The sequence below is a fragment of the Aptenodytes forsteri genome, unplaced genomic scaffold (genome assembly GCF_000699145.1).
Source record: "Aptenodytes forsteri isolate BGI_AS27 unplaced genomic scaffold, ASM69914v1 Scaffold164, whole genome shotgun sequence".
Lineage (NCBI taxonomy): Eukaryota > Metazoa > Chordata > Aves > Sphenisciformes > Spheniscidae > Aptenodytes > Aptenodytes forsteri.
Window position 1 is genome coordinate 4663940 of NW_008795527.1, and position 27988 is coordinate 4691927.

The 27988-nt window shown below is 38.3% G+C and overlaps 1 protein-coding gene across 2 annotated transcripts in view; it reads right to left on the bottom strand.

Annotated features, from left to right (window-relative positions):
* HDAC9 (histone deacetylase 9) overlaps nt 1-27988 on the bottom strand; it is a 460761-nt gene that overhangs the window by 124290 nt on the left and 308483 nt on the right. For both annotated transcript variants that reach the window (XM_009282056.2, XM_019472795.1), the window contains 4 exons: nt 24826-25003; nt 18296-18429; nt 10375-10495; nt 4739-4788 (listed from right to left, as the gene is read on the bottom strand). In XM_009282056.2, the coding sequence (XP_009280331.1) occupies nt 4739-4788; nt 10375-10495; nt 18296-18429; nt 24826-25003 (483 nt within the window). The remainder of the gene's footprint in view (nt 1-4738; nt 4789-10374; nt 10496-18295; nt 18430-24825; nt 25004-27988) is intronic.

A 27988-nucleotide genomic window follows, 5' to 3' on the forward strand; every position in this document is an offset into this window, starting at 1 on the left:
TGCCATAACAGCAAAATTAGAGGAAATGCAACGGACTTTCCGTAATATGTACAAGCCATTCTTAGCCATTCAGTTGGCTCAATATTTAGCCCATGAACCACTCTGTTCAGCTCACTAAACATCTATTGTGCAACAGTCTGATTTCTTGCAGGGTGGTGTTCTTCCTCGGGTCCTCCTCTTGCAATTTAAAGATCTGACTTTACACATTACAGGTTTGGAGCAGTGTCTTTTGAGGGTGGGGGGAGAGCAGGGGGGATTGGATAACTGCCCAATTTCATATGATAAAAGTGAAATTCTCTTCTGTCTGCAGGACAATCCCCAGGGAACAACGTATGAAACCCAAACTTAAATAAAATCATATCCTGTTTGCAAACATCATATTCCCTTTGCTTCTCAGTAATCTGGACCCATAAACCCCAGCACAGCTTGAGAGCCCATTCTTCATCTAAACAAATGCCATAAGCCCCTTTATACTTTTACAACCATGTCAGAAAATAATATTGACTGCCAATAGTGATGTGATTGGAGTTGCCTCCTCTGAGCCATAAAAGAAGCAGTCTGTTATCAATTTCTCTAAATGCATCAAGGGAATTATGGGTCGGTTCAGTTCCAAGTTATAAATGACAATTCAAAAGCCGCAGAAGTGTTTGAAGCTGGGAGCCGATGATGACATTATCATAAAAGCCTGCTCTTCTTTGCTTTTGCGGGTTTTTTGCCTATCAACTAGAAAAAAAATATGGCTGAGAAATGACTTCAAGATTTCTTCACACAGCAGCAGGTCAAACAGGCAGGAAAACAATCACTATTTTTAGTGACAGACTGAGGCAAGGAGATGAAACTTATTCCCATTAAAAGTAGATTTCTGCTTCTCTTATTGTCATTTTCACAGCACAACAGAAGGGGAGGAATTGCAATAGATGGATGCATTGATCAAATGATCAGTTACAGCTCTAGTGGCTGTTTACAGATGAAAAATTGTGGAATGGTCTGATAATCCGCAGAACCAAAAAGTAATTTGTGATTATTCTCCCCATTTGGCCACTTCACCTGCAATCTACCCACCTCTCCTGGAAAACTTTTCACATTCCAAACCTCTGACCAGCTGCAAGAAACCAGCTCTTGTTATTAAAACTGCTGGCCGTAGAGCTGCTAGTCTCTCTCCAACACAAGGAATTTCATCCCCCCGGTATTAGAATTCTTTAACAACAGTTGGTTCTGGGACAAAGTTAAGCTTGAAAAAAGAATAAAAAGCATTGCTGCAAGAGGGAGGTCCCATACTTAGCGGATGTTATACTGCTGGCCCCGGGTAGTCCTCTGATAAAAAATTAACCATCATTGAAAGAAAACCTGTTATGGGCAAATTTAGGAGGTTAGATTTAGATAAGTTTTTTTTCTCTCTCTGTGAGATCTGTTCAGTTTGGCTGTCAGTATAAAACAGCTTTGTGCTCTTAGATAAGAGACCTAATTATTACTTATATAGTTTCCTATAAAACTATAAAGTTTATTGTTTGATTTCTTCTGAAAGCCTAACATATACCAAGCCAAATTCGCCAATGACCCTGACATAATCAGTCCTTATCACTACTTGAAAGAAAACTCATATGGATGAAAAACGTTTACAAAATCAGTAAACAGTAGCTTTACATGCATTTTGCACTGCCACAAAAGATTTAAAGCCATGATGGAACAGGATCAGAAAATATTAGTTATGGACACTGCCTTTTGTTTGCTTTTCAAAATTCTTGAAAAAAACTTTCTTTTACTGTAACTGCAAGTAATGTCCAAAGAAGAGGATCCCTGATCTTGACTGCAGTTTATTGGTGCTGTTAGAAGAGAGGGAACAACAAAATCAATAATATAGTAGAATTCAGGGTTAGAGGTTAGTTGGACCTTTGTGAACAATGCAAGCCATCCTACACTCATGCCGATATAGTCTTTATAGCCCATCAGCTGATCATGACTTCAATGCCTGTGAAGTCCTAGGTTCCAGTCCTTGCTCCAAGCGCAGTTTCCATTTTGTCCAGTGATTCTTTCACGCGAAATATATAAGCTGTTTGTGGAGCAGGGGCTCTCAGGGCTAGGACTTCACATTATTTATAAACGTGTGATAGGTAGATCATAGCCTTAGATACATGGGCTTTATCCTGCTTATGCTCTGTCTTTCTGGGCCAGCGCTCTTTCCAACAGTGGCACAGCTTCAGCGCGCGGTGTGAGGGTCACCAACCAGAAACAGTCTATGATCTCCTCAGTGGTAACAACATCCGCTAAGAGATGGGGGCTCTGATATTAAATCCAGCCTGGCAGTGGAGAGAAATGAGCCTAGGTTTCCCATCCCCTGTGTGAGTAGTCTAACCACTAATCTATTTAATAATAGAAGAGCTGCATAAGAACAGCCAGCAAGGTCCCCATATGGTTAGAAGACAATAAGATCAAAGAGCTCTGAAAACCATTGTTCAAGAGGCAGCCATAAAGTCTCCTGCAAGAATGGAATTCTTTTTTTTCTTAATACTTCCTCACTGTATTCTTCAGCAAACAAGTAATCAAGCAAGCAAGCAAGAAAATAAATGAGAAAAAACCTAAAATTAATTCTTCCATCCCTCCTTAAAATCTTTGCATGAACTACTCTTACTGCTTTACATTGATTACTGCTTTATAACCCTCAATTAAGTTGAAAGCTACTAAGCAGCAATGATTCTTCTTTCTTTCCACCATCATTTTTGAAAGTAAACTTAAAAATTGCTTTCCACACAGTTTGAAGCAGCTCCCTTTCCCAGAGCTCATCTTAACCAATAGACAGCTAAATATCACTGAAAGAGAGCTCCTAATCTGATTATTTACCTTGAAAAAGGTCATAACCCATTCCTTTAAAAGAGCCCCACAGCAAGCCTGACAATAATAATATGTAGAAAGGCAAACCAACTAGAAAAAAAATAAATAAAAGATCCATTTCTACAGCATGTTCTTTAATCCAATTTCCATGATTTTAAATAAAAAAGAAAGCAAACAGACTCAAAAAAGTGTAGATAAATTTAAATGCTTAAAGCAATGAAGTTATACTGAGCATTTCTTACTTGCATTAGCTTTAGAATGGACAACATACTTTCATTAGTAGAAGGATTTCAAAGCACATCTCTATTCATGATTTTTTAATACCACAATAACTTGTTTCATAGAAAAATCTTATACTTTAATTTTCAAAGCATACCACAGTCCTATTTACTTTCCATAGCCCTCAAAAAGATTTGTCAAGAAATTTTACATCAGCTTCTTTTTAGTCAGAAGCCTGAACAACATCCTTTCTCAACTTTATTCAACTCTTGTTCAATTTTCTCTATACTTCTTAATAACTGCAACGGTGTGAAAAATTATCTTTTTTTATACAGAAATGTGCATATATGCATGTGTGTGTGCACATGTGCACACTGTAGTGCACAGAGGTGCATATGGACATACATGTCTACGTGTCAATGTGTAATGTTAGGTGATCCACATACAGAAATGACCCCCACGTTTCAAAATTAGTAAGTTGCTAGTCACTAAGTTCCAAATTTTAGGCAAAATCCTCAGCAAGATAAGTCCACAGTAGAGGAGCTGGAATGATTACCACTTCCTGATTCTTTGTTCCTTAACTCATAGTTCAGAAATCCTCAAAAATAACTAAAAACTGAAAGCTAAAATGGAATTTTTCTTTTTCGCGTGTTAAAACCTTACAAAATGAGTATTTCTTCTGTCAGGTATTTCATAATAAAAAAACCCACTATAAACAAGACTAGCATGGTATGGAATTTATCCTTTGTGAAGGATAAAAGTAAATAAAACTTTAGAAGGTTGCATTGGAAGTTGACCTCCAGAGGTTGTGGCTTTATTCCTGTATACTCAGAAACAGTGAAAGGGAACTAAAATATATATACATCAGCCAGCCAGCCCATCAATATCTTGTAATATCATCATTTCACTTTGATATTGCTAACATCAGTAAATAATGGACACAGCTGGACCAAAAGTGTAGAATACTTTTGTGTGAGAACCCCCTGTATGTGAAAAATTATTTCTCCCTGGTATTATCTTCACTAGAATTTAATAGGAGCATGACACCAACATCAGCAGAAATTCTCCATTCTACATGTTTTTCAATAATTTAAATTAATTCTTTTACCTAGTGTTGCAACGCATTTTTGTCTGCAGATTTTTGTCTACTGTGTCCTAATACTCGCAAGCTTGTATTTCAGAATGAATCCATTTCAAAACAGGACATAAAAATGCTCAAATAATTTATTAGCTTAAAAACACCCAAGTTATTAGCTAGCAGCTAGTGAGCACTTCTCATGCTAAATGTTAGCTTTGGTAATTTTTTGGTCCTTTCTTAGAAATGTGAAGCTATATTTACTTTTCAACAGTACACAAAACAGCTTCTCCAAAGCTCATTCTGCTATAACAATTGCACCCATGTTACTTTCCTCAGAAATAGAGCTCATGTAAAAAACCCAAAGTGTAACAACTAAAAAATGTGCACATTATCACAAAACATGTTCCTATCTAACTGTTCCATCTGCTTATTGTAATGTACTGTCTTCTGTGCCTTTGAAAACACAGTATGATAATGGCTGAGGTTTCATCTCTACATTTTTTACCAGCTTCTGAAGACTTTGAACTGATAATGCAATAGTGCTAAAGAATTCATGAATGAATACATATGTTGCGTGCTGTCCCTCTTGCGAAAAAACAAACATCTACTTACCCCAAGTCCCCCACAAGGCAACAAGGAAAAGAGTTTTTGAGACACGTTTCCTATATATTAAAAAAAAAAAAAAAAAAAAGAAACAATAAGCACCATTTATCAAAAAGACATTTAAATACTGGAACAGTAATCACACTTTAATTCAGATTTCGGTATCACACAATGAAAATGCCATATATTAGAATAAAAAATGTTAATAGTACTTAGAAAGCAAATCAGCCATGGGACATGTAAGGTACTCTTTTGCAACAGTGACAAATCTTAAGATTGGTAAGCAGTAATTTCAAAGGAGTATAATGATCGAATCTCCACAGAAAGTCACTCTGAACTAGGGCGACTAATCATCCCGATATCTGTAGCTGATAAGCAGCTTGTCTAAGCTAGTCATCTCAGCTTCTTCTACAGCCAGTGGAGTGAGGTAGGCACCTCTACCCAGCCTAGATGACTGATGGGATGAATTATACTTGAGAAGTGTCTGTTTCTTTTCACTGACAACAGAGGGAACCTCATTAAGCTTGCATGAAACCGATAACTAATTTCTTAACTTCATCTCTCCAAAAGAGTTCTTCCTTTGAAAATTGCAGCCTTAGTCTTCCTATCTATGCAAAAATGCTGTTCTCTTCATTTACATACCATTGATGACTACATTAATATTTTAAAAACATAAAATGAAATATTACTTGTTTCAGTATTACTCAGTAAACACATTCTCCTAAAGGGAACAAAAGCTTAATAGGCTTTAGAATCTAATTTCTGGCTTACTCTGCTCTATACAATAGATAATGTGATAGGGTTTATCTTAATATTTATACTCACTTTTTATTCATTCATGTGTTCTTTTTTTGTACCACTAAACTCACTGTTTGTCTTGATAAGGACAATATGAAAACCGGGTAAGGATCTCAGGATTTGAGGCCGTTCCTATCCCAGTATGTAATCTGATCCTAAGGCAGCTGTGGAAGAGAACGTAAGCTTTTCCCCTGCCGTATCACAGAACTGGCTTTGTAACTTTGCCATCTGGAGGAAACGTTAGATAGTGAATCACTCAAGTTACCTAGAGGAGCCACCCATTGTTATGGAAGGGGCGAACGCTGCACTTACTCATGTTTAGCAGGTGCCAATGAAATGCATAGAGACAATTATAAGCCGTCATCTTTGAAGTATGAGAGAACAGACTGCAAGGTCTGAGACAAAGAAAGTGCTTTTACACTTCGAGTAAAATCCAAGATGCATTTTTAACCGACTAGAGGCCTTTGATCAGTTTGCACAGTGTGCGAGAGAAGCCAAACAAAACCTCCTGTGGAGCTACCAGGGGAAATGCAGGTGCAGCGGCTATGCAGAGTATTCTCATACTGTGAGTCCTAATGGCCCCAGACATGCAAGGAAATGTTGGCTGCAGGAGTTTGTCAGAGTAGAGGTACAGGAGGAGTTTCCAGATCTCTTGCTAAGCAGATCCAGGGACCAACGCGAACAGCAATTTTTCACTTTTTACTGTGGGGAAGATCAAAAAGTCTTGAGCAGATAACTAAAAAATTAGTGCTGTTAAAGTGCCAGGACACATTAATGGAAACATAAGCTGTAATTTGAGAGAAAAGAAGGCATTTTTAGAATATTGAATGACTAGGCCTTTTTTCTTGAATTCCATTGCAGAGTTGGGACATAAGAGAGAACAGATGAATTCTCATTTATCTCCCTGCAGCTGGGCACATTGTGCATGGTAAACACTATTAAAAACAACAAACACAAAGTAAAAACAGAAAAGCAGATGGCGAGGAAGGACACTAAAATCAATCAACAGATAGTACTAAAACGGGGGGAAACAAAAACAAACCCTTTTCAGTGTATCAAGAAACTTGCCAGGATACTCACTTCTTATTGCACGATAGCCAAAAAAAGCAGATAAGAGACTTTACAGAACAAGAAAAACATTGAGATTTCATGAAAAGAACAGTGGGGAAAGGTCCTACTAAGAGACAGTGGGACCATCACTTAGCTAGCCTCATAAAAAGAAAAGAGCTTACAACACTCTTTGCCATAAATGAAAATCTATAGCAAAAAGCAAACCCTGAAAATGAATTGAGGTGAGAATTTCCTATGATGTTTGGAGCTGATGCCCCAGCAGAACTTGGTAAATAGCAGTCATTTTACAGTAACACCCTTCCACATCCAAGGATACCTCCAGTATAATAATAAAAAAGATATTGGGATACTTCAAGTAAGATAGAAGACAAATTTTAAACAATCATACTTTTTTTAGCTTTGCATCAGGACAGAGTTTGCAGTCACCAGCAAATCACTTGAGAAAAAAGATCTTTTAGAGACAATTCAGCACAACAATCTACTGATAGAGCTAGAAAAACTATCCAAGATTTGTGTTCTAAAATTTCAACCCACAAAGGCAGTAGAAGCTGGTTAGTGAAATTAGCTGCTGAGGCACCCATCATTGACTGAGGTCAGGGCCCCTACAGAAGTAAAGGAAGCTGCTTAGGAGATTGGCAATTGGGGACTGAGAGTCCGATGAGCAGGAAAAGGGATGGGCAAAAACTCTCTTTCAAAAAAATAAACGAACTAAAAAGTGTGTTCACTTGTGAAAAGGCACAGTTTGAGGAACCTGATTGTTTTCAGTATCATCCCTCAAGAACAAAGCCATTTCTGCTAAGTGGTCATTTTTTCACTAACTTGAAATTGCAATTGCACAGATGCTCTGTGAATGCATCTTTTAGTTGTACTCTAAATACTGCCCCACTGTCAGGGATGTGTCAACAGTATATTTCTCACTTTTACAAACTTGTAATCATTGGAAAGTTGCTTTTTAGAAACACTTTCTTAATTATGGTTGGAGAGGGAAAACAGTAAACACATTTGTAAGACCTGTTTGATAACTGTTCTGCCCTTGAGCTTATTCAAAGAGGTTTGAAAGGTTGTATTCTGTCACATGAAACCGTAATGTGGTGTGACACACAGTCTGCATATTAGTTTCCTTCATGTCAAGACAATGTAATGCAACATAACATGTTGCTTAACACACCACACTGAAATACGATCAGTCAAAAGCTTAAACTACGCAACAGTGCAGAAGTTGAAGTGATCATCTGCGATAGCTACATTTGTAGGCCTTGATGCAGGGAAAATAAAGCCAAGAGTTCAAGCCAATTTCTGCTCTGAAAGCATTAAGAATATGTGAATGATAACTGTGTGCATAATTCTCGCTGATTTCAGTAGTTTACAGCCATTTTGCTTTGCAGTCTTCCAGAACAGGTTTTTTCCTGAACAGGGACACTGAAATAAGCATTTTTTGACAAGTAGCACATTTCTAGCCCTAGTCATACTTAAATTTCTTTCCTTCAAGTGTTTCGTTTCTGTTTGAAAGATACAGAAGCTGCTTGTTAGCAAAAAAAAAGAGCTTCAGACAAAGCAGATATACTCTTCTGAACAGGGACAGGGAAGAAACGCTTTTCTGGAGCACAAGTGGACAACGAATGGTGCCTCTGTCTTTTTGGGTGGGTAGAGGAGTAAGGGAAGGAATGGGTAGGTCCTCCTTTTCATTAGGATGCAAAGCCATAATTTAATGGAACAATTTCTGTAGAAAAAAAATGCACTTTCATTGAAATAGAAATGTTTTAAGAGACGATGTTGTTATTGATGACATTTTTGATGAGAAACATTTCCTTTAGATTTTTCTTCTTTGCTACACATCATCTTGAATTTCTATATTATACCAAGATGTTAATTTTAATGTCAGGATTGGTTAAGTTCAACCTCACTGCACTGGGGACAATGAAAGGTGGAACAGTCACACTGCATTTTGGAAAAATGTAAGAGGCAATTAAGTTCCTTTACACAAGAGTCTGGAAGCTCAAATGATTAGAGCTTCCAGCCAAAAACCAGGCATATGCAAAAGCATGTGGGAAGGGTGTTTCATTGACTGTTGTCTTGGTAAAAGGCCACGTGAGATGCAGCAAGAAAACATCCTAGAAACAGAGACAGAAAAGGGCATTAAGCCAAGGATACACAGAATATATGCTAGGAGTGTGATCTTGATATAAACTTAGAGAGTAAATGTTTTGGACTAAGTGTCAAATAAAAAAGGCAAAGAGTGTCAAGTAAAAAACCGTGGGCAAAGAAATGGTTTTCTGAGATTGGGTAAACAAAACTTTCTGCATTCTCTATACATTGGCAGAAACACAGCGAGGATACCTGGGTCCATTCCTTTTTTTACCTCGTAGCTGCAACTACACACTGCATCACATATGGTGGTCAACCTTTGAGACCCAAAATGGGAACAAAATTTTATATCAATGTATGTTATATTAAATAATGTGAACATTAAAATGAAATGAATAAAAACAACAAAAAAAATTAAATACTTGACTCTGTCAAAATGGAACATTTTGACAATGTTGATGAACTCAAATCAAAATGTTTCCAAATTTTCATTTTGCAGGAATCTAGAGCTTTTTCTTGGAAACACTTTTTGTGTTTTTTTTTTTAAAGGGGGATTTCCTACCTTGGACGTTCAAGCTCCTGAGAATCTATCATACTGTAAGTATTTTTCAATTTTTATGTTGCCTTGGCTAAGAAGATGTGTAAACTTAGATAACATTGTGATCAAGACTTTTTTCTTATCTACTCTTATGACTCACTGAAGTAACAGTCTGCCTTACAGAAGAAACCCTTAGCATTAGTTTCCAAAGCAAAATAATTGCTATGTATTACTAGAACTGTGGCAGCAATTTCTTTTGATGGCTAGTATTGTTTTTGTTTGGGTTGGGTTTCATGACATTTAGGAAAAGCTCCACATCTTAGAATAAGTGTTATAAAAATCATTGAGAATTGCAGTGTTGCATCCAGTGTGCTGGGACATAAAGGGCAGGATTTAACTCACAGATTATTTCCAAAATGCACTACTTTTTTGTGTGTTTCCTTTCACATTCTCTGTAGCAGATCTGACAAGCAGATCTGCTTCATGCTACACTCATGGCAGAGCTCAGTTTAACCCTACTTTTCTATTATAAAAAGCATACACTGAGCATTGGCTGTGCATGAAGATACTTGATGTGAAAATCCTGTCAGTTTTCTGCTATTCTGTACATCCATAGGTCCATTTAATATTTTAATGTGTTTCCTCCCCCTGTTATTCAGAAAGATATCATATCCTGCATAATGGGAAGACATTAAAATAAAGTTCACTTATTAGCAAGACTTAGACATGGTATCTGCACTCAGCGTGGCTGAAATAATTGAAATAAAGCAAATGAGAACAGCAAACAAGCAATTCTGACAAGCAAGTGTATCTTAAACTCCCGTTTTCAAATCAAAGAACACGAGGAGATAGAAGACCAACCATGTTCAAAATTGCCATTGACCTCCGACGGAGAACAAATTACAGTAAAGGGTTAACACTTCGATTATTTTTGAAGAGAATGAGAAGAAACTTCTATTGCTGCTTTCCAGCCTGTGCATTTTGCTAATCTATATTTGGCTTCCATCGTAACATTCTCCTTCCACATAGCAATGCATTTGGAAAAAGTGAATTTTTGTCACACTGCTTGCCAAGTATTTTAAACTGACACCAGCTATGACTAATGACAGTGCTGGAATGTGCTGTTCTCAGTAGAATAGAGGCCTGTACAGACCTAGGAGTTTCCTGGGGTCCAGCTTCTGTCTGTTCAGGGGGCTGGTGCCATACAGCAGTGAATGATGTTCAGAGTGAACCAGCTGTATTTCCTCCAGACTGGCTTTTCGACCTCGAATTCGCTGAAAGAAAACAGCAGAGGCCTACAATATTCCACTGACAATATTTAGGGAGAAAAAAAAAAAGTAAAGGTCCGAAATAACATTTAGTATGATTAATAATGGGTTGAAATTGCGTCATGCAGGAATGTGACACTGATTTGTTTATTAAAGTAATGCTATATGAAAAACAAATGCGTGTGTGGTTTATCACAAATGCTTCACTTAAGTCTTAGCAGAGTTAACTTAATACAGGGTTTCACACACAAGAAAAATAAAAGATTCTGCCTCTTTTCTACATTATATTAAGAGATACAAACCAAAAGGTGAAATATTTCTTAGGTAAGAAAGCTGGCTAGAAAAATTCTAGTTTAACACCTGTAAGCTGCAGATGTGTTCTGAATGAGGATTAATGTTTTTTGCATTACTACTAGTACTTGTGATTTATGCTGCTAGGAAGAACATGATCACAGTGAGGAGAGCCAGGGAGAAGAAGAAAATTAAAGTTTAAATGCTGTAATAAAATATTTCCATATCTTTTTATTTTTTTAATGTATGTTCGATACCCCAGGATCATTTTTGCTGTTACACATGCTGACTCACTGGCTTCTTTACATTTTTGTAAGTGGAGTTTGTCTCTTTAACTGTTTCTCCAGCCTGTACTCTCCCCACTTAAATCAGTGTTAAAAAATCTGGGATGTCTTTCTATAAATCCATTGAAATTTAATCAGTTTAGGAAGGAAGGAAGATAGGAAAGAAGGAAGAAAACATTAAAACTAACACTTTCTTATGCAGCAGATCTGTTCCTTGTATGTATTTGGAGTTACAGCTTGTCATAAAAATATTTACTTGTGCTTGTGCTGTACAGCCTTTGCAGACACAGCAACATGAAACAGATTTTGTTCAGGTTTGGGCATAATAAACAGCACTGTCAACAAAGTTCTGGTCCCAAGATCATCTTTCCTGTTGATATTGGATAACGTAGAGAGAAAACAGCCTATTTTTAAGGTCTTGGACTCTATTTGCAGAGCTGGTCCTTATGAAGACCTGGGGCAAAACCTCTCGCACCTCAGACTGTGGATGCGTCTGACTGTCAAGGTCTAGAGATAAACAGGTACAGAAGTTCTCTAAATAGACCACCTTATTTTTAATAGACTGATTAACCTGTTACAGAAATACCACTCAATTCTAGTTTTCTTAGAGGTTAAGTTGTAATTCTTATTATATCCATCACCTACTCATGCACATCAGAAGGCACCAACCTCTGCACTAGGAGAAGAAAGCAATATTATAAATATTAAAGAGAATGTGCACTGCGGAAGAAAGGAGCTGCCTAGGGGGGGTCTGAAGAACCATGCACAATTTATATTGAGGTAAGCAGTGGCAATTTTTTCTGACTAATCAGGAAAAATGTCCTAAGAGTTAGATCTAGATGACTGTGGAACAAGTTCCCCCTCAGGGAAATGGTGGAAGCCCTATTTCTTGCAGCATTTAAAACTTGACTGGACACAGCAGTGGAAAAAACGTTTTAGGGAATGTTCCAAGAACTAAATGACTTAATAAACCCTTTTTCATCTCTGATTTCTTCAAGCCTCTCCCAGTCTCACATGAGAATTTGTAGCAGTGCACTAACATCCTTTTAACACACAGTTGCACAATCAAAATCAGCACATTATGTTACTTCATGGAGTCAGTAAACTCTGTAATGGTTCTTCTGGGTCAGATAAAATGTTTTTCTTCACAAGTGAGGTGACTGGTAACATTTATTCGTTCATCCATTTTCATTAAGGTCTATGTTTCTAATAAGCTGCTTTAAAATCGATATACCCAGTTCTCCACAGCAAAACTGGGAAGGGAGGCTGGCTTTTAGGACAGCTAAAACAAATGTGTAAGAAAAGTAAAGCGGTATTTTATGAAGGTCACATCAAAGAACCTTGAGTAAAATACCCACTCTCTGGTCATATATTTTCTACAAGTTATACAAAAACTCTTTAAGAGATGTTTAAGAGAGTTAATTGTCTGGCTTTTTTTAAAGTGCTGTTAAATGCCATATCCCTTTAACTATAAAAAGACCCACAGCTAGCCATTATTCTTACAACGGGGAGCTCTGTGATATCCTATGGAATATAGCGATTCGCACTAACAGGGCAGAGTCTGGAAGTGGCCTCCACAAAATGTTTTGCCAATGAGCTACCTACTACCCAATGTTGCCAGCCAGATTCTCTAGGGCAGAAACAGGTTGTGCAGAAACAGGTTTGGTGCAGAAATCAAGTAGTACCGAACAGGACGCCCCACTCCAGGCTGCTCCCAGCAGTGAGGTCCTCAGAGTGCAGCCAACAGCTGAGCTGCCAGGGCAGGCACAGCCAGAACTGCTCTTTCTCTGCGACTTCTCCAGCTCTAACCTTGAGCATCAGCAAGCACATTTACCCAGTAAATGGCAGGAGGAAAGGGAAGGGTAAACGGTGCACACGTCTGTGCTGTTTCTGCATTCCTATCTCCTCATTTACTGTTCCTTTCAACCCACCCTTGCAGTACCTCTCCCTGTCAAGCCATTTTCAATAACATTAAAATTCCAACTATCTAAGGCTCTACACAGAGGAAAAAATAATTGACATTAAAAAATAATTGACATTAAAAATTACCTGTAAAAATTGCTAAGAACAGTTCTTCTTACACAATGATATCAGGATTTAGCAGATCTACAAAAGCACATGTCATAAGTCTGTTGCCAGAATCTGGAATCATGTAACTTCAGTTATGCAAAGCGATAGTTTCTGGCTCTCACTGGCATGAGTTATCAGACAACATAACGTATGCATTTGTATAACTTTACACATACACTTTTATCCACATCTATTTTATTTTAAAGTGTCTTTCTTAATTTTCATCGGCCATGATAGTTTCAAAAGCCTAAAATGTAGTAGAAATCAGAAAATTGGCATAAAGCCAATGAAAAAGGAGAAATAGCATAGGAGAACTTATGAACAGTATTTGTTTCATTCAGGGGGATTTGAATACTACATACATGCATCTACTACACCCTTTGTAGAAGGCAGGTCATCCTTTTCTAATGTGGATGACAATTTGGGTGTTGGCTTTCTCCTCTGACATACGCAGTATCCTCATCAACAGAGACATTTATACATCTCAGGAGAGCAAAATACTACACCTGAGTGCTTCGAAAAATCAGTCTAGAACTAGAAAGTTATTCTCCCCACAACAGGAGATTTTCACAGAATTTAAGGTCAAAGAGGACTGTCTAGTCTGGTCTTCTGTTTAAAATAGACCATTAAAGTTTCACACAGATAACCTCTATTAACCTGAATATTTTGGTTACACTTTGAGCAGACTAAACTCTTGTGCAGTCAGAGATTCAGAAAGACAAAGGTGACACTGCCTGTTTCTCTCTGCTAAACTAAGAGGAATTTTGACATAGCTTAAGGAATATTTCTCACTCGGGTCTCTCAGTGTAAGGTGTCCATTGCCTTTACTGCAGCTATTTGTATGGAGATAGTGTCTCTGAAATTCCCTTAGGCTATCTAGTTTGTAAACAAGGTCTTCAGAGTTTTTCCTACTATTCTGGGATTTCTCATAGTTGTTAAAGTCTCTCTTGTTTTTAAAAATACACACAGATAACATGGATCAGTCAGTACACCCACATCGCTTGCTCTCTCTCCATTATGTGGGAATTGCAAGCATATCTCTGACACACACGCACCCACATAGAGATGCACTTACTCTCTTCATGTGTTTTGGTCCTCCAGTGCCTAACCTGAATATGTTCACCACTACAAAGATTTTTGCTCTTAAAGACTAACTTTTCCTGTATTATTTCTTCTTTAATGGTAAACTGAGGTTCAGAGGATAGAATTTTTTCATATATTTCAGTCTATGTGATCTGGCAGACTCAAAGGTTTTTAAATCTTTAAATTCTTTCCTTCTCTCCCCTTTGGTCCATGAGATGTGGACAGCAGGAGGTGTAAGATGTCTCCCTAATCCAGAAAACTACCAAAATTCAGATCAAATTCCAGGCTGAAAAGAAAAATGTTGCTGGACCACAGTCCCTACAGGAAGTAGAGGTGGGGGCACAAAGTGGGACCGTGTCTACATTCTTCTTTTCTTTTCTAAAACTGTGCTGATCCGTGTAGCCTAATGTCAGTCATGTCTGCATAAATTATGGCCCCACAGGAGTTATGTAAATACTTCCTCTCCCTAGAACAAGTAGAAAGCAGACTCCACTACCAAAACATAACTCAGTCCTTTTCTTGTCCCAAAGGTAGGGCAGACATGCATCGCTCTTTACCAAGAGAAAATTGCAAAAAAAAGATAATAGATGTTTTTATGCCAATCTTTGCATCTTTTAGCTGCCCTGTTCTGGTGCTGCGTTTGATAACTGACTGTTCTACATCTGTCAGACTTTAACGAACACAGAATTAGTATTTCAGTAAACATACACAAAATTTTTAAACTAATGCAAAAATATTGTGTCTGAATTTCATTTTTCCAATACATATATACCAGGAATATAAAAAAGTCCACTACGGGGGGAAATTACTCCATTTTCTTGCCCTAGACTCAGTCAGGGACTGGTCTCTCAAATCCAGCTCTCCAGGGCTGGCCATGGTCTGAATGTGTTTCTCCTTTGTCTTGGGAAAGCCGATGGGGGAAGTAATCTATCTATTTGGAAGAGTGATATGATTAAAAAAAATTCTGAAAGCTATAACTAGTTTCTCAATTTAGCAAAAATCCCCTAAACTGTTGTTTGAATAACTCTAGAGCTCAAATATCTATGGCTAGAAAGACAAAATACAGTCTAGAAGTCCTTTTGGCTGTGTCTGCAGCAGTAGATTAAGCAGTGCCAGGAAACATTCCCAGGCAGAGGAACGCAATCATCTGTACTATTAAATTGCTAAAGTGGTCCTTCACACCGTTTTGGCTGAGCAGCAACTAGCACTCTCCCAAACAAATCCCAGACATGGTTTGGTCACTGGCATGGGCCAGGGAGCATTCCTGGTAGTATGAACATGGGCCTTTCCATGCCAGTTGGCCGCAGTGGTGGAGAACAGTCCCAGGAACATTTTATTTTGTAGTGAAGACACAGCTTTGAGTACCCCAGTCAAACCTTGTTATGATTTTACCAAGTTATATTTTGAAAATGTTATACATGGGGGCGATATGAGCAATATAAATAGGTAATAGATTAAATCTAGAGTAATCTACCCAGATTAATCTATTAACTGCAGCAAGCACGGTGTCAGCCCAGTATATATGACTTCCATCATCCCATGCCCAGTTAGAGACGACGGTTCTCTGTGCACTTGGCCAGTCGTCTATCCAGGGCCATGGACCTGAGCTGCGTGCGGGGGGTTAATCCACACCACATGATTTAGGAACCACATTTTGCTCCCTGCTATAGATAACAAAGATCGTATAGATTTAGATTGTTCATTTTCATAAGGGTTTCTTGTTAGATTAAGAAAATAGGGAGGGTCCCCTGGCATAAGCCTGTGGCTAGGGATACACACATTGCAAGGTAACAAGATCTGAGCTACCTCTGACTGAACTAGCTTTGATCCTGAAACTCCTCATCAGACAAAGAGTGGGACTGCAGCCCTCTTGTGGGACTATTGTTTTAGTAAAAGAGAAAAAAAGAAGGTTCACAGTTACTACAGAGGATTTCCTAAGTGGCTGTTGCAGGTTGCTGTTCGTAAGCTGCCCTTCAGACTCGGTGCATGAGGCAGTGCACGTGGCAAAACCTGACCAGTGATCTCCCCACTCCTTCTGACAGAAACCGTGGGAAATTATATTGAGAAATTATATTAAGAAATACTAATGGCCATGAGGGGGCATTCAGAAGTCAGTAAAAGAGGCAGTGCAATTGCCCGTGATGCTTTGACTGCATCCTCAGTGTGGTATATTCCAGAATGCAGCTTAATGATGGCCTATTTATTATTTCTTGAATAATGCAATAACCGCTCATTTAGTGACATGAGTCATATATTCAGCTGAATAACTTTTCTAAAGAATCAGAGCACCAATTAAGTGAATCACTGCAGCCTTCCTTATTTTGAAAAGTGAGCAGATTTAAGGACGTGTTTGTTGTCAAGCAAGTGCTAGAGAATTCAGTGAAGCGAAGGACAGATTGCATCATCAAATATAATCTTGTCTTTAGCTACATAAGAGGATCAGGATAAACACCAGATCTACACACCAGCTTCACACTGACGTTCCTCAAAGTTTTATCATCAGAGTTTACGTTTGACAGCTCGTTTCACATTCCAGCCTCATTTCAAAGCACACAATGGGAGTCAAAATTAACTGAATGCCATTCGACATGAAGTGACTTTTTTCCTCTCTGCCCACTCACTGGATTTTGCAAGACCTAATAGGCTATATTTCAGTTTTTGAAATTGCAGAATTGTAAGAGGAAACTTTAAATTTTCCAGGAAACTATTGGACTGCGTGCACCTCAGACTAACCTATACCACTTTTCCTATTTACAACTTTTGCAGATCCACACAATTTACTCTTCAGCAATATCTGTTTATTACTGAAGCAATACATAGTAGCACATTGTGTTTTACTTATTTTCTCTCTTTTTTGTCTTTTCTTTATAATATGGGTCCTGAGTCAAGAAGGTAACTAGGCCTTATTTTAGTAAAGCACTCGTCTGTGTGTTTAACTTACTCCTTAAGTATGCGATCCCACCAGTGAAACCACTCATGTGATATGTGGCCTTAAGGGCCTTGCTGAAAGAAAGTCTTCTTGAAGATTTAAAAAATTATCCAAGCTAAAAAAAAGAATTAGCCTGTTAGAGTGCTGCCATCTAGTTAGATGAGTGTATACAACAAATCCATTTATAGCAATATCTCACTGCCCAGTACGCTAGGCTACCTGCAGAAAATCTTCGTGGAAAGTCACTAATAGCTAATCAAAGGGACCTGTTGTACCAGTTCTTTGGGTTTGTAAAAGCCTAAGTATATAAAGAAAAGTAATTAAAGAAAATAGAGCATAAGAGCCCTGGCAATTTTGGGATCCCGCAAAACATAAGCATATTTGTGTTGAACTTTGTTAACTTGTGCTGCAATGCAGTAAGCACGCTCCATTGCCACAGGCTTCTGCAGAAGTTGACAGTGCTGCACAACTCATGGGAAGCAGTGAATGGTAGAAAAAGGCTGTTTTTCAGTAACCCAAGTCATATATGAACCTCAGAGCCCATATTTGATTTAAGTATGGTGTTTTAATATGCAATTTTGTGAGGGAAATCAAAGCAGAAGAAAGTTCCACATTTGCTCTGATATTGTCTAGAATGCGCTTGAATGTCTCGGGTTTTGGCTTGGTACTCATTGTACAGCAGGCAAACGAAAATGCTATGAAAACAGACTTTAGAATCTGAAATAAGACAAGATGCAATGTGCTTATGGAGTGATACAAACTACATTAAAAAAAAAAAGCAGTGTTCTATGCTACTACAGAAGTAAAATCCTTATCTGCTTGAAAAGGTTAAGAACTGTGCTATTGAAAGGACTGCACTTGCCATTTGACTACTGCTTGTCTACCTTCCTATATCAAGGTGAGGAACACAGTCATGTCTAGATTTTGTATTCTGATGCATGTGGATAAATGACTTTCATTGTGTAAATTCTTTGTTTTCTGATTGGGAAGTGTGCTTTCCTGAAATGCATTATTTTAATACTGTCAGTTAAGTCCAAATAATTCCTAAGACAAATTACTCTCTTATTACAGAAGTAAGACAGATTTAGGATTTAATAAATTTGCCATTTACTTTAACAAGTCAAGTATCTGGTCTTTATTTTTTATTACCTCGCACTTGTTTAGCAACCCAGTTTCTTGCAGCCTTGACCAGATGCTTTGGATCCTTCCAGCATGTTCAGGGTGATTAGCATAGTTGCCACACATACACTGGTGCTTCAGCATCAGACTGTCGTACACAACACCTTCAGCACAAAGACAGCACAATAAGAAACAGTAAGTGAAACAAATGCAAGTTATACTGTTCCGTGTCATGCATACTATAGCACAACTGGATTTTATTTGACAGTTAGAGCAAGATGAAAATTCTGGATCTTAATTCCCCTTTCCCCTGGGAGACTCTGAATTTTGACTTACAAGGTACATCTTGTGATATTGATAAGGCAAAAATGAATTCTCAAGAAATTATACTAATAAATACAATTAACTGTAAAGAAGAAAGGAAATTGGGTGGTGTCTTGTTAAAGCTTTTATGGCTAGAAAAAATTCAGTCCTATTACTGAATCACTTGTTTTCTCTTTCTCTAGTGGGTAAGGTCAGTTAAGGTTGTTAACCTATATATAACAAGAAAAGGTTATATATTTATAGCAGTGTAAGGAAAATCATTCAGAAAAACCTTTTAAAATAAACTTTGAAATGGCAATGCCACTCTGTATTTGTACTGCTTAACTAATACTATATTAATTCCAGATCTCAACGCATATCAGATGGAAGTTTCAGAGCGTTGCAGCAGTGGCAGCCAGACTCCTTTTTCATTAAAAAGAAAAGTTCCACCCACTACTCAATTAGGACCAAATCCTGTTGTTAGACTGCAATGCAAGGTTCCTTTTGAATTTTCTATGCTCATTTATTCAAGGACAGAACAACTTTATATGGAACAGCTATCAATATCACATTGCTCTGTAGCTGTGTATTGGGAGAAAAAGAGAAATTTTAGCGAGCAGGCTCGAGCTAAACTCAATTTTCAAGGCTTTCAAACCAAGTCTGAAACACTGAAAAATGATTTTATTTATTTACTTGTTGTTTGCATTTCCCTTAGAAATGTCTGGAACAAAAAATATTTTCCTTACCCCTGTGAACCATTTTCATTTGGGAAACATTTGCATTTTTCTTCCCCTTACAGTTGAAAGGGACTCAAATTAACAATTTCTCCAAGCTGCAAAACTTGGCATTCAAAACCTCTTTCTTATGTGCCACCACTACTGGGGATGCCAACACAGTTCTGGGAAAATTGTGTTAGCCTGCTACTGTAAAGTCAGCCAGTGAAGAAAATACAAAATTAAAGTCCAGATTCAACAACATGCTCAATACCACCCTTATTCAGCAAAGTTCTTGAATGGGTATTGAACTTCATTAAAGTGTTTAAAAACTCTACTGAATAAGAGTCTGTATACATTGTGGGCAATGCAAAGTTAAGGTTCTGAGATAATTGTTAGAAGCCAGCCAGAAATTATGCTGCTCTAGAAATATTTATGCTGCCATATTTCTTAGCTCATGCACTTTAGAACTGATCCTTTGGGATCTTGCTATTTAAGCCAAAATGATAATACAACAATTATGTTTAGCATAAGGAGAATGCAAACATAATACCTATGTGCAGTATGACTAAGTTTATGCTAAATGATTATCTAACAAACAAAATAGTTCATTAGCAATAAATTCTTGTATTTACTTTCTTGGTTTGTTTTCTTTTAAAGAAAAAAAAAAAAAAGAACCAGTGAAAATCTGGAGCTAATAAACTAATGCAGCTTAAAATCTTTGCTGGCATTGTCAAAGCAGTTAATAATTTCTTTTCTCTGCAGTTATTTGCACTGTAAAGTTTATAAGCTTTGCTGCTCTATCATCAGGGCTTACAAGTTATTTGAAATAGCAAGTATGCACACAAATAAGTGCATGCTCACATACCTTGCTTTCCTTTTCTTGACACCCACAGTTTTAACTTCTACAGTCTGTTGCACACCCAGATTGTACAATTTGCCAATGGTCATTATACCACTAGATAAGAAAACTTCTCCACCCATCCCCCTGCCCAATAGAGAAGGTGTTTAGATGCTAAATGTACATGCATCAGGAATTCTAGAAGCTCCTAGGCAGAGTAGGCAGTTATATCTAATGGATTTGAATGGGAACACTTGCTAAATGTTAATAAAATTAGCTGAAAGTTGAAAGTATCTCCTGCCTGCCACTCTTTCAATGAATGTTTTATTCTAATTATCAATGCTCCCTACAGGCTTAGGTTTACGTAGTCCAAACTGCAGTTACTAGAAATAAAATATATATATTTTACTATGTTATTACTGTACAGAATCAAGATGTTGTGTAATAATGACACTTTTTGATGACATGTATCAGGGTATCACAAGCAACTAAACAGTGGTTTTGAAGTGAAATGCTGAAACTGTGCATTTAGGATGCCTCTTCTGGTTGATGTAGGTATAAACATCCCTTTCTTAGTGCATTAGTATGTTTCCCAAAATAGAATATAACTAAAAATGTAATTTTATTGTACGTGAATTATTTTGTCCGAATCAAAAATCAGTTTAATCGGGTCAGGTCAGTATTGCATGGCAGAAGCATCTGCTCCAAACTTTTAAATACTAACATATTCACACCACTGAGTGTAAAATTTATTTCTAGCAGGATTAATTGACTTAAGAAAAGACTGAAATATATGTTTTCATTTATTGCAAGCATCTAAATTGATTTAGGATGTGCAAGTAATTCAGATGTGTGGCTGCTGGTCATACAGCACACGTGCTTGGTACAATAGCACAATGCAGCAGTAGAGCTTACTGCTAAAAATAGCCTGTAGGATTTCCCTAACAGGATTCAGCCAATAATCTCCCCACCCCCACAAAAAAAAAAAAAAAAAGAGAGAGAGGGAGACAACTGTTTTCGATTGCAGACTGCTGTGAAATATTAATAAAAGATGGTTATTCTCTCTCTCCAGAACAAATGCCTACAGCCAGATTCTGCTCTCAGATTCCTTGTGTAAATCTGAGCAGCTCCACTGAGAGTGGTGGATTTATTCTGGATTTACACCAATATTACTGAGGTCAGAACGTGGCCCTGATGACAGACTGGAATGGTGGCACCACTGAACCATATAATGATAGAGGACACAGGACAAAAGAAACTGAATTTGCCTTAAGTCAGAAAAAACAAGATCTTCCTTGGGGGGACTCCCTAACACTCATTCTTTTTCCAAAATAGGTTATTTGGATCAGCTTCTTTTAATAATATTTTAAACAGAGGAGAGAGCAAGACACCTAAAAATTGTTGGCTGACAGCATGCTTTGAAGAAGGTGAAATGCCCTGGAGAACAATAGTACCAATAAGAAAACTCAAGGGAAGCATATCTAATAAATTATTTGGAAGAAAAGTCTGAACTAAATAATGTCAAATATTCTGTAAACCATCTAAATGAACATCAAGTAGATTTTATATTTTTTTCCATCTTTAACTCATTATCTTGTGCATGTACTGCATATATATTGCATAGCTTTCTCACAACCATCACCATTCTGATTCCCTTTAGATATTTGGCTAAGGGCATTTTCTCTCATGACTCACAAAAATACAGGCTTATTTTGATCCCTGTGTAATGTTCTGCCACAACAGTTTTCCTTATACCTTTTTTCTCTTCCAAGAATATATTGTCTTTAAATAGGAAAACAAACCAGTAAGAAATAATTCAAGGCAGGGAGTTGTTTTTACATTAATTTCTAAGGTCTGAATTTGACCTCACTTCATGCTGTACTAGAATTTTCTCTCTTCCCACCCACCCATTCCTTTCTTCCACGCTTTTAAAAATGGTAGTGTTGCAACTGCAGTGGGCAGTGGCTGGCTGCAGCTTGTGCTCTCTTAAGGGAGCAAATCATAGAACCACAGGATAGCTCAGGTTGGCAGGGACCTCCAGAGGTCTGTAGTCCAACTCTCTGCTCAGAGCAGGTCAGCATTGTGATCAGACCAGGTTGCTCAGGACTTTCATCCCAAAGGATTTTGGAAAGGCTGTATAAGAATAGAGAAAAACTGGGTCTGGGTTTCTTTATTTCCACTGACCAATGAATAAATGCTGGGGCACCATCCAGACCCAGGAAATACTATGCACAGATAAAGCCATTTTATACCATACCATACCATACCATACCATACCAATGTTAACAATACACATATTGATCTAGTTATTCACAGAAACTGTATTAGAACTATTGATGTTGCAAAGTTCATTGTCACTCCAAAGGTGTTAAAACTCATAATGTATAAAATAGCTCTATTTTCAATGCACTTGGAAATTGCAGTGATAAAGGTTATACGTGTAAGTCTGTAAGCCTGGACACATGTCAGGGAAAGGGATTTCTTCAAGCAGAAAGGAAAGGTTTCATTGTGAAACTGGTCAATCGGCCACGGGGTACTGGCTGGCCAGTTAGCACAGATACAGCTTGGAAGCAGCTACAGCACTGCACTATGTCTTCAGCCAGTACCTAGAGGATATGAAGGAGGTGAAAGTACAGAGCAGAAGTGGAGAAGCAGAAGCATAAAGTTGTAGAGAAGGTGAAAATAGGAGGATTTTTTTTCTTTAATGAGTAGAGATTATTATCTTGAAAGAGTGGTGGAGGGGGGGGGAAAGATTCAACAAAAGAAGAAACAAGGATTCAAGAAGAAGATGTTTCGGATTTGGAGAAAAGAGTTCAGTGAAGGATTGGGAATCTCAGAATAAGAAGCATTTTTTCTCCCTTTCCTTCTCTCTTTCTTTCTCTCTTTCCACTGCTGTTCCTCATGTAGCAATGCTTTATTAAAGGGGTAAGGTTAAATTGTCCGCCCGATCTTAATACACCCTGACTCTGCATATGCACTGTCTGCATTTCCATTGCAGAACCCATCAGGCTTCCTTGTGTCAGAACTCGAGCCCTTTATGCCTGGTATGTCCCATTTCCCGACACCATCTCCATTCAGTGTTTGTCCTACACAATTTCATTCCTTCTCTTATTTTTCCATCTCAACTTCACATTTTCTTCTTAATCAGTTCCACTGATGCCAGAAGTCCCCAGATATATGTAACCCCCTTGACCCTAGTCCCCTTTCTGGGGACCTATAAAGGGAGGTGTCGGTAAACCTTAGCAATCAGACCAAAACAGCAGCCTTTACATTTGTAACTCCATTCAACATTTCCAGTGGAACTGCAGATTTTTTGAACAGGACATTGAAGCCTACACACAGTGAGCTCGCTTTTGGTGTGCTCTGTGAATCTTTTAGAATGAGTTTACAATGTTTTGGGGACTCTGTGAACCACAACTAGAAAAACAGTGGCCTGGTTTAATAATCCTGTCTATACACAGCTGGTCTTTTTGCAGAAACTCATGGAAAGTGAATTAGCATGTTTCTTTCTGTACAATCCAAATGTTTGTTACCCAACAAGTGAAATTCCTAAATTGACAGTGTATTTACAGAAGAAAAAAATATGTCTTTCATCTTTGAATGTCATCTTGCATCCATTTACCCACTTACTTGCAGTGTTTTAAGGACATCCCTTTTTCTTTTGCAGTGTTTTTCTTTAAAATAATAAATTTTTGCTTTCCAAGTTCACATTCTAATTGGAAAGATGGGAAAGCACGCTGTCTTGCACAGTGACATACAGTGCCCATTAAGGATTCCATCCTACATCAATCCACGGTGATGGCCTGAAGAGCTGTAAGCTTTCAGGGCATGGCAAGTTCTGCCAACCCATGTAAAGGAATTAGTACTTCTGGCAGAAACCTGAATAAACAGTACCTCCAAGTATTCAATTCCCCTTTCTCGTGCACAAAGTGAAACTTTGCTTCTAACCATGCTGTAATGTTATACTGAGATTCAGGTTTTTAAAAAGATGGACCCTCTTGCAAAGTTAGATTGCCCATAATAAGAAATGGGTTTTCTGTCGTCATTTTTCTTCCTTTCACCAAAGTTTTTTTGGGTTCTAATCATTCTGCTTTGGACAGCCTAGACCATACCAACAGGAGATGCTCCCTCAGTCACTGGACTGCCCAGGCCTGACCATAAAACCTTCCTCTGTAGAGACTCTACACAACTGCTGAAAGACCAAAGTTGTAGCCAACATCACCTTCTAGTCATGGCTACAGTTTTGCTCTTTCTGTAGGGAAAGCAACCTTGTAGCATAGACTGACTTGTCAAATGAAGATGTTGAGAATTATATTGCAGCTTTCCTACTTACTGGTGGTCTTTCTTCAACTTATTGGTGGTCTTTTTACAAAATAGGCAACAAGAACACGGAGAAAAGAACCAGAGGATAGGGAAATGAAAGAAAAAGCTATAAATGACTTAAAGGCACCAAAAATGCACCGGTTGCTATATTGCCAGAGCCAGTCAATGATAATAATTTATGACTGTGTGAATATTAACCCTGTGATTTATCAGCTGCACTGGTTGACTTGATGCCAGTACAGCATCATAAAACCGAGGAACAGTAAGGCTAAAACTGAATGCATTGCTGCAGGAGGTATTCAAGGCATTTAAATCTGTTGATCCTACGTGAACAAACGCATTTGCCCTGCCTGTTAAAAGCAGTCTTTAGGGAATCCTACCAGTCGTGTAGACATGCTGGCTGGGTTGGTCCACGGCTGGGTGAGGTAATGTGGAATCAGCAGGGGAAGATGGGGTCCTGGACACTGGCCGATGTTTATCTAATCCCGCCATGCCAACTGTAGCCATCTGAGCCTGGTAGATTTGCAACTGGTGGACACGCCGATGTGCCAGGAACTCCTGTTTCCAGGAAAACAGCACAGTAGAAAGAAATGTGAGACGGGATCAAGTAAGACACTGAGGGAAACATGTCAACAAATTAAGTTCATTAGGTCAGGGATGTAATAAACAGTGTGGAAAAAGAAAAAACCCAACAACTCACACCTAAGACCTAGTCAATAAATCCATTTAACAGATGTTTTCACACTGATGGTGTGGGCTGCTAACTTTGCTGAAGAGTAGGTGATGGCAGGCAACCTGTCAGTTCTCCTTGACAGAGGAAAAGACGGCTTCACATGCAGAGGCTAATAAAAGACAAAGGTTTTTCTAATATATTGAATACATAATATAATGTTAGAATATGCACTTTATCACCCTACACAAATAAAAATAAAATCTTCCTACAGCACTGAAAGTGAAAAGCGGTGTCCTTACTACTCAGTACCAAATTTGTTGAGCAACTGTGAGTCAAGTTTCTACAGAGGACTCAGTTCCCAGAGCTCCCTGGAAAACAGGAAAAATTTGCACATAGGTTTTCACAAATCATTTAGAAATTCAGGAATTGTTACATGAGATCCCACCTAGGGACCAACTTTTTTTGTCATAACTGCTGCCGGCTGTAGGCAGTGCCAAACACTTCAGGAAAGGTAGGCAGGTGTGAAAAGACTGAGACGGAGCAGAAAGGAAGATTTCCTCCTCTGCTTTGTTTGTCAACAGATGGTGACTTTTGCTGACATGACAAAGGCTGAAACCCTGCTGAAGTCAGTAGAAAGCTTGGCATTCACTCACTCCACAGAGTAGGATGGCTTTGCAAGCCCTTTTCTTTTTGTTTTTCTTTTTTGTGCATACAGTTCTAGAACCTCAACAGAAAGTGAATGCAAGAGAGAGATTTCCAAACCACTTTGCAATGTAAATTCAGTTGGAATGCACGCTTCTGTCTTAGAACTGCAGACTCTGTTTATCCTCACCTGGGCTCGGTATATATATACGCAAGTATATAGATAGGGTGTATATATGGCTTTTCTTTTCTTTTTTTTAAAACCCAGTAACAATTAGTGGTGCTGTATGCTGTTGTTTGGGACAGCAGCTCAGAGGCCTGGCCTGGCCAAGGAGGGATTGCTGGGTGCTCAGAGAGGTGAAGCAGAGTTCAGGCTGTGTGGGAGGGCAGGTGGGAGTACCCGGGAGTACACCAGCCCTTCGCGTGCTGCAGAATGAATCCACAGCTCGTGGGAAGTGAGAATGTCTACGCTGCATGTAAAAAAAGAGGCCTTTAAGAAAACAAGTGCTCATCAATAACAGCTGAAATGAGAACAAATGCTTTAAAAGGCAGCCTCAAAACCCACATTAATATCTAAGGTCACCACTTCAGTGAAAAGACATAAGGTCATGAGAAGGGTAAATCACCTGGGACCTTGTCATAAGTGGCTAAATAAAGAAAGAAAATATGAGTAAGCAAAAAGAGATTTTACAAGAAGTGTCTTGGTTTGGGGTCATTGAACCATTTCCCTTTCTTTAAATACAGTCCCCAACTTTTCCTATTGCTTTTTTAATGTATGATGGCAGGATGGTGTTATATATTCCAGGAAATATCTGGGTGTATCTGAACAGGTCTGTGTATCCCCTTTCCTTATGAACATAACATAACAACATTCAGGAATTCTTTCCTGAAATGCCTAAGTGCCTTGTTTTTACTTAACTTCACTAATGATTTTAATTGTGATAAATGTTCAGAGGAGATATTTTTTGTGCTTTTAGGTATACGCATCTTTTGTAACCTTTGTTGGGGGTGCATGTGATTGGGGAGGAGAAGCGAAGAAGGCATGGACACTATTGTGTTGAATATTTTCCTTATGGAGAACAGAAGTAGATAAATTCCTTCGTGAGGATTTGGCATTCACTTTCCTCGATGCTGGCTTAGTGCTCAATAAAGGAGGCACAGGAGGTATTTTGCTGTCTGTGGCACGATTACTCCCTTCATCCTAGGGTCAAATGGTGACAGCAGCACTGTCTGTCTGATGTTAGTGTATTCACCATCTCCTGCCTACTCTTCCAAAGCATGAGAGCTACTGAGCAGTTTGGAAGAAGCCAAACTCCTACCTGCAGGAGCCCTTCTTCACACAGAGCTTTACTGCCATACAGGAAATCAGCAGAACGGTTGCTATTTCTGCTGCTTTCCTCAACCTCATAAGTTGCATTCATTGCGTTAATTAAATAGCTGGTATCTGTGTAGTTCTTTGATCAAGGGGATTTTTGATACTATCTTTCAGTGTTCACACTAACGATAATTCATTAACTGAGTTCACTTTTCTGATAATTACTAGAGTACAGAAGACAAAAGGGTTTGTTCGCTATTGGAATGCTCTTCAAGCTAGTAAGGGTGCATCAGTGTATTCTGGCAGTCTGCATTAAACAGCATTATTTAAATATACTTCTTAAGGAAGTCTTGTAAATTCAGCTGTCAGTGAGGGGGGATTCATACTGTGCACAAATGTTTCTGTTTGGACTTTTCTCAGTGCCGGTAGACTCTGTGCTCTGAGCCTTTAGAGCTGCCTTGTCTGCCTGCCTTTTACTTTCAGACCTGAACTTCATTTTGCAATATCTGCACAATCTTCTTCAGTGAAGCTGTAGGTTTGCCATTCAGTCAATACCTAAAATCTAATCTATCCAGCTCTCTGACCTGAAAAAGTCAATTTAAGTGGTTTGGGGGGTGGTGGGGGTGGTGTTTATGGTGTCTTGAAGAAGAAAAAAAGCAGTCTGGAACACTACAAAACACAGATAATTCAGGAAGATGTTCCTACCTTTGCTTATAAAAAGATTAGGTGTTTGTCTATGTAAGCAATAGATATAACACTATTTTTCAGGCATATGAACAAATCAAGGTACCTTTTTTTTAATGCTAATCAACCTGAGTGAACATCACCTAGGAGCCAGACAGCCATATATTTCAGCAATTTGTCAAAGACCAAGAAGAGAGCCTGTTCTTGCTCTCCTGTATTTTCCCGCTAA